Below are 9,923 nucleotides of genomic sequence, written 5' to 3' on the forward strand. Positions count from 1 at the left end.
TAAACTCACCTATGAGGGGCTGGGAAGGTGGCTCAATGGTAGAGCACTTGCCTTGCATGCCTGAGGCCCTGGGTTCAATTCCTCAGCACCACATAAGCAAAAAGAAAAAAGCCGGAAGTGGCACTGTGGCTCAAGTGGTAGAGCGCTAGCCTTGAGCTGAAGAGCTGAGGGACAGCGCCCAGGCCCAGAGTTCAGGCCCCACGACTGGACCCCCCCAAAAAAAGAAAACTCACCTATGACACACTCATGTCTGAAAAGAAGCCAGGCTGGCAAAGAAGGCAGAGCTGTCTCCAGACAAGGGCCAGGATCTGGGGCCCAGTAGGGCATTTTTTCAAGTGACCCTCACTTGACTCCCAATCCCTATTCCTACCTCCACATCTTTGCTCCTCCAGCACCACCTGCTTGGGCCCAACCCATCTAGCCAGCTGAGGCTCTAATCTCCCCTTTCTCCCCAGTGTATTCTATTGCATGACCTTCTATATCTGGACTAGGCCTGACCCCAGCTCCTGCAGGGGTCTAAGCTGTCAGGGATTCCTATACAACAGCCCATCTTCTCATCCATCCTTGGAGAAAGCATGGTGACTATTCTTCCCTCCCACCAATCCTGATGTGGGGAGTGGGGGTGAGAGATACAAGTTCAACAGAAGGCCCTGTCATGAGGGTTTGTGCGAGGAATGAGAGACACAGGAGGAAGTGGAGAGACAAAGAAGAGATGGAGCCGGGCTCTGGTGGCTCACACTTTTAATCCTAGCTATTCTGGAGGCTGAGATCTGAGGATCATGGTTCAAAGCCACCCCGGGCAGAAAAGTCTGTGAGACTCTTATCTTTAGTTAACTCCCAAAAGCCAGAGGTGGAGATGTGGCTCAAGTAGTAGAATGCTAGCCTTGAGCACAAAAACTCAGAGACAATGCCCAGGCTGAGTTCAAGCCCTAGTCCCTGCACCAAAACAATACAGGTAACATCACCTGCAAGCCAGCATATGGGGTTGGGGTATAGACTCAGGTGCGTGACTACTAAGGTTTAATTCTCAGGTATGGGACTGGGGATATAGCTCAGAGAGGTTGCTTAGAGGTTGCAAGGCCCTGGGTTCCATACCTCATACAGACATCATCATCATCATCATCATCACCACAGTCATCATCATTCCAGGTCTGCTACTATGGGATGTTGAACCAAATACCACTTCCCTGCTCCTGTTTTCTTTTTTCTTTTTCTTTTCTTTTCTTCTTCTTTTTTTGTTTTGGTGCTGATCGTAGAATTTGAACTCAGGGCCTGGCACTGTCCCTGAGCATCTTTTTCTTCTCAAGGCTAGTGTTGTACCACTAGCCACAGCTAGTGGTGCCAAAGCTCCACTTCTGGCCTTTTTGGTAGTTCATTGGAGATAAGAGTCTCATGGACTTCCCAGCCTGGGCTGGGAAGATCCTCTGATTTCAGCCTCCTGAGTAGCTAGGATTATAGGCATGAGCCATTGGCTCTGAGCCCGAAGCCCATTTTCTTGTCTAGAAAGCCTAGGGTTGTAGTAAGAATGAAACCGATTGGTGTATATAAAGTTCTCCACCCAGGTCTTGGTATACAGCAAGCACTCAATAAGTAGGAGTTAATAGGGTTGGCTGTTGAGGACCAGGAGCCCTGATGGTGGGTAAGTGATGGATGGGAGGGTTCTCCAGGGAAGAGACCAGACTGTGAGTGTTCTGTCTCTCTCCCTCTGTCTTTCCCTTCTCTCTCTCTCCTCTCTCTTTCTCTTTCTCTGTCTCTCTCTCACATACAGAATTACCTCTCCCGGAACTTTTACACTCTGCGGTTCCTTGCCCTCTTCTTGGCATTTGCCATCAACTTCATTCTGCTGTTTTATAAGGTACTGGTCACATGATGGGTCAGGCCCTTATCCAGGCTGTGGGGTGGGAAAGGGGGGATCTTCAGCTCTCCACAGACCCCCAGGGATCCTGAACTGCAGATACAAGGTATGGGGCTTAGTATCCTTTGCATGGTTCAGGCTTGGTACTTGGGTCTGGGAACAGTGTGGGGTCCCTCTAGGGCAGATATGAGTGGCCGTGGGAAGTAGAGGAGCAGGAGCTAGAGTTATTGTATGTGTGGCCCACCTCTGCCACATGTCAGGCTGGGCCATGTACAGGACACTTACCGAGTTGGCAAAGCACCTTTGCTTTCCTGTCAGCTCAGAATCGAAATGTGGGGAGGAGGAAGTGAGCAGCTCACAGCATGGAGGGACAGTCAGCTTCTGGCCAGGGGACTAGCTCACAGGACACAGAGACAGGCTAGAGAGAGGTCAGAGCTTAGTGTCTGGGAGATCAAGTCCTGGTTTTACCACTTTAAGGGTTGCATGACATCAGTAAGGTGTATTTTTTGTGACTTGATTTCGTTTTTCTTTTTTGTGTGTGTGCCAGTCCTGGGGCTTGAAATCAAGGCCTTGGCACTGTCCCTGAGCTTTTTTACTCAAGGCTAGAGTTCTCAAGGCTAGTTTCAGCCACAGCTTCACTTCCAGCTTTTTGGTGGTTAATTGGAGATAAGTCTCACAGACTTTCCTGTCGGGGCTAGGTTTGAATTGCGATCCTCAGAGTCTCAGCCTCTTAAGAAACTTGGATTACAAGTGTGAGCCACAGGCACCAGGCTCCATTCTAATTCTTTTTACTCCCCAGTCATCCCATCTCCCAGTTCGGGACAAATTCCCAGGGCAGAGTCTGATTTACTAGCTATTGTCCTAGGCCTACTCCTCAATCTTGAGCATAGTTCAGCTGAGTCTATATCTATGTTAGAAGCCCAGTCTCACTTCAGGAATGGAGGCTGCTGAGCATATGCTAGTGATTTCAGGGTGGGTCAGATAAGGTGCTGAGAATACCAGGATCCCCTTCCTAATGGATCTCTGTCCCGAATTTAGGTCTCAGATTCACCACCAGGAGAGGATGACATGGAGGGCTCAGCGGCTGGAGAGATGTCGGGAGCAGGGTCTGGCGGTGGCTCTGGCTGGGGCTCAGGGGCTGGTGAGGAGGTAGAAGGTGATGAGGATGAAAACATGGTATACTATTTCCTGGAAGAGAGTACAGGCTACATGGAACCTGCTCTGCGGTGCTTGAGTCTGTTACACACACTGGTGGCCTTCCTCTGCATCATTGGCTACAACTGTCTTAAGGTGGGCTATAACTGTGGTCCTGGGGACAGGGGCTTAGAAGGGGGCAAGATGCTGGGGCATTGATGGGGAGGATCTGGGGTAGAGCTTGGGGATGGGGCAGAAGTTGAGCTCTCACAGTGGTTGAGACATGAAGAGAGGTTGAAGTAAGGATGAGACACTGATAGAAAACTTGGGATGGGGTACTGGTGGCTCATGCCTGTAATCCAAGCTACTCAGGAAGCTGAGATGAGAGGAGCACAGTTCAAAGCCAGCCCAGGCAGGAAACTCTGTGAGACTCTTTAACTCTAATAACCAGCAGAAAACCAGAAGTCGTACTATGGTTTTAAATGGTAGAGCACTAGTCTTGACCTTTTGAAAGTGCTCTAGGACAGTGTCCAGGCCCTGAGTTCAAGCCCCATGACTGACAAAAAGAAAAGAAAAGAAAAATCGGGGTCTGTAGCAAAGGTGGCAGTCAAATTGGAACAGGTACAGATGATGGCTGAGGTAGTCAAGGCCAAGACTTTTCAAATCTCCAGGCCTAGATATCTGTCAATTTCTGCATCAGGAGGCAACTGTGTCATTGGGAATGCTCTGCATGTTTGTTGCTGGGTGAATTAAGATCTGTAGTGAGCCAAGTGTGGTAGCACATACCTGTAATCTCAGCACTTGTAAGGCTTGAGAGTTCCAAGCCAGCCTAGGGGAAGTGGTTCTATGGCTCAAGTGGTAGTGCACTCACCTTGAGCTGAAGAGCTGAGGGACAGTGCCCAAGCCCAGAGTTCAAGCCCCACTACCAAAAAAAAAAAAAAAAAAGCACCAAGCCAGCCTAGGTTACATAAGAGAGACTCTTAGAGGTCCTGGATATCAGGCATAACAAAAATAGTTAATAGGGATGTAAATTCCACATCCCATTCTCCACCCTCTGCCTGTGCCTTCCCATTTCAATTCCCCCCACCCCCGTGTCCGTCTGTCTGTCTGTCTGTCTGTCTCTCCTTCTCTCTTGTTGGTTGGTTGCGGAGGCCCTGCTCCTCTCTGAGGTCTTTTTGTTCAAGGTTAGTGCTCTAGCACTTTGAGCCACAGAGCCACTTCCAGTTTTCTGATGGTTTATTGGAGATATGAGTCTCATAGACTTTCCTGCCCCAGCTGGCTTTGAACCATGATCCTCAGATCTCAGCTGATCCTAGCTACTCTCCTGAGTAGCTAGGATTACAGGCATGAGTCACCAGCCCCTGGAGCCCCATTTCCATCTTGACCACTGTGGGAAAGCTCCTCCAACAAGGAGGCCCCAGCCAGTTCTCAGGTGGTTGATCCTCCCACGGGCCTGATCCTTTCCTTCCTTCCACAACCCAGGTGCCCCTGGTGATCTTTAAACGGGAAAAGGAGCTAGCCCGCAAGCTGGAGTTCGATGGCCTTTACATCACAGAACAGCCTGAAGATGACGATGTGAAGGGACAGTGGGACCGCCTGGTACTGAACACACCGTAAGTGTCTAGCATCACCTCATGGTGTGAGGGGGCGCTAGGAGGGGCAGTGTGTGCAGAGCTGAGTTTCCTCCCCAGTTGAGTCTCAGTGGACCAGAACCTCCAGATTGGCGTCCAAGAATTGTCATGTTAAATGCTGTCCCAATAGGTGATTCTCACTCAGGGCCCATAAATGAGACATAAGAATTCATTGAGCTGGGCACTGGTGGCCCCCACACCTGCCATCCTAGCTACTCAAAAAGCTGAGATCTGAGAATCATAATTCAAAGCCAACCTGGGCAAGAGAGTCCGTAAGACTCTTATCTCTGGGGCTGGGAAGGTGGCTCAGTGGTAGAGCGCTTGCCTTGCATGCTTGAGGCCCTGGGTTTGATTCCTCAACACCACATAAGCAAAAGGAAAAAAGCCGGAAGTGGTGCTGTGGCTCAAGTGGTAGAGCGCTAACCTTGAGCTGAAGAGCTGAGGGACAGCGCCCAGGCCCAGAGTTCAGGCCCCATGACCAGACTCCCCCTCCCCCCAAAAAAGACTCTTATCTCCCATGAACCACCAAAAAAACTTGGAAGTGGAGCTGTGGCTTAAGTGGTAGAGTGCCAGCCTTGAACAAAAAAAAAAAGGTCAAGGACAGTGCCCAGGCCCTGAGTTCAAGCCCCCAGACCAGCACATATAATAATAATAACAACAATAATAATAATAATTCATTGAAAGTTTTGTCAGCCTAGGCAATGCAGGAGACCTGTCTTATTTCTGTGTGCCTGGCAGAGAGCTCCCATCTCTGCTTTCTACCAACTGAGATGTTCTCTCTCTCTTTCTCTGCAGGTCTTTCCCCAGCAACTACTGGGACAAATTTGTCAAGCGGAAGGTAAGAAGACATGGTCAGGAGAAGATGGATTTCTAGCCTGGGTCTCCTGTGCCACCACCTGGCTCTCTCAACATTGCTGAGTGCTTTCTCTGTGTGCACCCTTGGGCAAAATGCTTTTCCTATCTGAAGAGCACCTCAGTTTACCCATGGACACATAGGGTGATTCTCATACTTCCCCCTCTAATGGGGGTGACTCAAGTAAACTGTGCTTCCTGCCATTTGGCAGGGTGAAGACTCAGTATATAGTAGGGAATAAGGGAAGAGATGGGGATTTGAACTTAGAGCCTAGAGTGTTGTAGGCAGGTGTGCTCTACCACTTGAGCCATACCTCTAGATATGGAGCAACACTTTTAAATTCAGTTAAAGACTGAACATAGCCAGGTGCTAGTACCTCGTGCCTGTAATCCTAGCTACTCAGGAAGCTGGGGATTGAGGCACATAGTTCAAAGCCAGCCAGTGCAGGACAATCCATAAGACTTTTATTTTCTCAACCAAAGGCCAGAAGGGGAGCTATGACTCAAGTGGTAGACTGCCAGCCTTGGGCAGTGCTCAGGCCCTGAGTTCAAGTGCCACTACCTATAGAGAGAGGGGGGAGGAGAGAGAGAGAACCCCAAATGTGTAAGACCCTAGGTTTGATTTTTATCATACTAAATAAACAAATATATAACTAAAATGGGAGCCAAGCATGGTGCTGTTTTTAGTGTAGAGGGCTCAGAAACAATTACACTAGGGCTAGGAATGTGGCTTAGGGTACCATGCTTGCCTAGCATGCATGAAGCCCTGGGTTCGATCCCTCAGTACCACATAAACAGAAACAGCTGAGGCTGAAGTGGTAGAGTGCTAGCCTTGAGCAAAAGAAGCTCAGGGACAGTGCTCGGGCCCTGACTTCAAGCCCCAGGACTGGCGAAAGAAAGAAGGAAGGAAAGAAAGAGAGACAGAGACAGAGAGCTAGGGAGGGAGGAAAGAAAGAAAGAAAAAGAAAAGAAAAGGAACAGTTATACTAGTTTACAAGGAGGTGCCAAAGTGAACCTGGTAGAAAGCCAGAAGAAAAATATCCTAGACAAAGGTAATCCTTGGTCTGAACCATGAGGCTGGGGTGGCTGGAGCAGTGTGAGTGAAAAGTGAATGGAGAGAGCCAGGTTCGTAAATGGAAAGAGGCCCAGATGCATAGGCTTTCTTACCTATCTATCTAAAATAATAAATGATCCCAATTGGGCAACTGAGTCAGCTAGACCTTACCTCTTTTGGACCTTTCCCCAAGAATCTGTAGAATGTTCTGACCCCCGTTCCATCCCCCAAAATACACCCCCAATTTCTCACACTAAGTCCAGAGTAACCTCACACCCTCCATGTAAGCCAGTCTAGTCTGGATGCTAACTAGTCAAGTCTAAGCCTTCCTGACCCTGTTCCCTAGGTTCTGGATAAACATGGGGACATCTTTGGGCGAGAGCGGATAGCAGAGCTGCTGGGCATGGACCTGGCCTCACTGGAGATCACTGCCCACAGTGGGCGCAAACCTGAGCCTCCACCGGGGCTGCTCACCTGGTGAGTTGGGGCAGCACTCAGGTGGGGGTGGGGGAGGTGGTCAGGGTCTGATGTTCAACCATTGGCTGTCCCCTCCTCTTCGCCCTGCCTACAGGCTCATGTCCATCGATGTCAAATACCAGATATGGAAGTTTGGAGTCATATTCACAGACAACGTGAGGAGCACCAGAGGTGGGAGGGACCCAGAAGGAGGGGCCTCCCCCCTCCTCACAAATGTTTCTGACCCAAGAATGAATCCTGAACCCCTTCCTTTTATACCTTTGATCTTGGGATACCTTCTCACTCAGATTCCTTGTCCCCAGAATAACTTTTGATACCTTAGTGCTCCTAGATTTCAGTTTTTTTGTTTTTGTTTGTCCCCTGCCCCCCATACTATAGTTTGAACTTAAAATCTGGTGCTTTGCGAGGCACACAGATGCTGTGTGACGTTAGCCACACCCTCAGCCTTTTTTTTTTTTGGCTTCAGTTATTTTTTTAGGTAGGTTTTTAACTTGGGCCAGAAAATCCTCAGGCCTCAGATCACAATCCTACTTCCTAACTGTGGCTTCTTTACCCAGTTTGTTGGTTGAGATGTGGTGTGTGTGTGTGTGTGTGTGTGTGTGTGTGTGTGTGTGGAGAAGGTTTCACTAACTTTTTTGCTAGGGCTGGCCTCCAACCACAATCTCTGCCTCCTGAGTAGCTGGTACCACTCCTAGATATATCTCTCTCTGTCTCTCTGTTTCTGTCTGTCTCTGTCTGTCTGTCTGTCTCTCTCTCTCTCTCTCTGTCTCTCTCTCTCTGTCTCTCTGTGGTGTGTGTGTTTTGACACATGATCTCCCTATTTAGCTCAGACTGACCCAGCAAATAATCAAATTTCCTATGTAGCTGAGGCTGGCTTTGAATTCATGATCCTCCTGACACCATTTCTCAAGTAACTGGGATTAGTTGTACCACCACACCAGCTCAGCCAGCTTCCTTCTGGAGAGGAAGAAGTTGCTCTCCACCTTCCCCTAGAGTGCTCCCTGGCTTCCTAGTGCTCCCACACACACCTCCTCCAATCTGAGGTAGCACAGGATGCACAGTGCTCCCAAGTGTCCTTTACATGTTCGCTGACCCCAGCCCCTGTGTACCACATACAGTCTTTCCTATACCTCGGCTGGTACATGGTAATGTCTCTCCTGGGTCACTACAACAACTTCTTCTTCGCTGCCCACCTCCTGGACATCGCTATGGGGGTGAAGACACTGCGAACCATCCTTTCCTCCGTTACCCACAATGGGAAGCAGGTGGGACCAGGACCTGGCAGGGAGGAGCCTGGCAGTCTGGGGGAGGGGATAAGGCTGGATGGCTGTGCCAGGGTGCTGCATGGACAGGAGGTTGGGGTCATGGACAGGGAGGGGTTGGAGCTGACCTGCCCACCCCTGCCCCCAGCTGGTGATGACCGTGGGCCTCCTGGCTGTGGTAGTCTATCTGTACACCGTGGTGGCCTTCAACTTCTTCCGCAAGTTCTACAACAAGAGCGAGGATGAGGACGAACCGGACATGAAATGTGATGACATGATGACGGTGAGCCCCCTTCCTCCCCAGCAATTCATGACCTCAGTTTCCCTGTCCATACATGTACGTTCACAACAGTACCTGGAACTGGAGTTTTAGGCTCTGGTCCACATATCAGGTCTGGCTACTCATTGCTGTGCACCAAATAGAGAGACGTGGGGAAGGACAGAGCAAAAGAGAGTTAGTACATGGCTTAGCTATTCAGCCACCTTCAGAGTACAGACACGAGTGACAGGTTCAGATAAAGAAGGAAAAGGATGAGCTGGGTATTGCTCACTCACACCTCTAATCCTAGCAACTCAAGCAGCTGAGATCTGAGAATTGTGGTTCAAAACCAGCCCAGGCTGGGAAGTCTGTGAGGCTCTTATCTATACTGAACTACCAGAAAACCAGAAGTGGCAGAGGTTTAAGTGATAGAGTGCTCTAGCATTGGGCACAAATGCTTAAGGGCAGTACTTCAGCCCAGTGTTCAAGCCCCAGAACCAGCACAAACAGAAAGGAAAGGAAAAGGAGGGGAAAGGAAGGAAGGGGAGAAAGAGAGCAGGAGACAGGGAGAGAGAAAGGGAGAGAGGGAAGAAAGGAGAGAGGGAGGGAAGAAGGGAGGAAAATGGAGGGGAATAAAGCATAAAGTATGCATAAACAATCCCAGTTGCAGGTTGGACCTTGTTGACCCATTGTCTCAGTTCTGGTTCTGCCAAGGATTCTGGAAAAGTCATTATGGCTGTGATTACTTGAGAGGAGCAATGTGGTTCCCATGAGATGAGTTTCCTCTGCTCCCAGACGCAACCTCATCTTTTATATATAACTGTCCTCCTCTGGGAGTGATATGTCCTACAAAGATTTCCTTAGGGGTAGTTGTAGTTCCTTGTCATAAAGCTATTATAATAAGTGTTGTCCTTCCTTGGATTCTCAGGGAAGGAAATGGATTAAAATGAAAGACATAGAGTTGGGAATGTGGCCTAGTGGTAGAGCACTTGCCTAGCATGCATGAAGCCTTGGGTTTGATTCCTCAGTACCACATAAATAGAAAAGGCCAGAAGTGGAGCTGTGGCTCAAGTGGTAGAGTGCTAGCCTTGAGCAAAAGAAGCTCAGGGACAGTGCCCCGGCCCTGAGTTCAAGCCCCAAGACTGGGAATAAATAAATAAATAGATAAATAAAATAAAATATAAGACATAGCTCAAAAGTGGAGGCAGGATTGCCTAGCTTTCCACCTGCCTTTAGTTTATTTGTGAGCCCAAGTCAGGAGTCAGTGCTTTTTTGCCAAAGCAACTTTTTTTTTTTTTTTTTTCGTCGGCTGTGGTGCTTGAACTCTGGGCCTGGGCGCTGTCCCTCAGCTCTTCAGCTCAAGGCGAGCGCTCTACCACTTGAGCTACAGCGCCACTTC

The 9,923-nt window shown here is 49.2% G+C and overlaps 1 protein-coding gene across 1 annotated transcript in view; it reads left to right on the forward strand.

Annotated features, from left to right (window-relative positions):
- Nucleotides 1-9,923, forward strand: part of Ryr1 (ryanodine receptor 1 (skeletal)) — a 111,771-nt gene that overhangs the window by 97,541 nt on the left and 4,307 nt on the right. Inside the window, exons 90-97 of the mRNA XM_013026195.1 lie at nucleotides 1,769-1,855; nucleotides 2,894-3,145; nucleotides 4,472-4,602; nucleotides 5,416-5,458; nucleotides 6,873-7,003; nucleotides 7,098-7,158; nucleotides 8,122-8,268; nucleotides 8,414-8,548. Of these exons, the coding sequence (XP_012881649.1) occupies nucleotides 1,769-1,855; nucleotides 2,894-3,145; nucleotides 4,472-4,602; nucleotides 5,416-5,458; nucleotides 6,873-7,003; nucleotides 7,098-7,158; nucleotides 8,122-8,268; nucleotides 8,414-8,548 (987 nt within the window). The remainder of the gene's footprint in view (nucleotides 1-1,768; nucleotides 1,856-2,893; nucleotides 3,146-4,471; nucleotides 4,603-5,415; nucleotides 5,459-6,872; nucleotides 7,004-7,097; nucleotides 7,159-8,121; nucleotides 8,269-8,413; nucleotides 8,549-9,923) is intronic.

Source organism: Dipodomys ordii, unplaced genomic scaffold (assembly GCF_000151885.1).
Source record: "Dipodomys ordii isolate 6190 unplaced genomic scaffold, Dord_2.0 Scaffold92, whole genome shotgun sequence".
Taxonomy (NCBI): Eukaryota; Metazoa; Chordata; class Mammalia; order Rodentia; family Heteromyidae; genus Dipodomys; species Dipodomys ordii.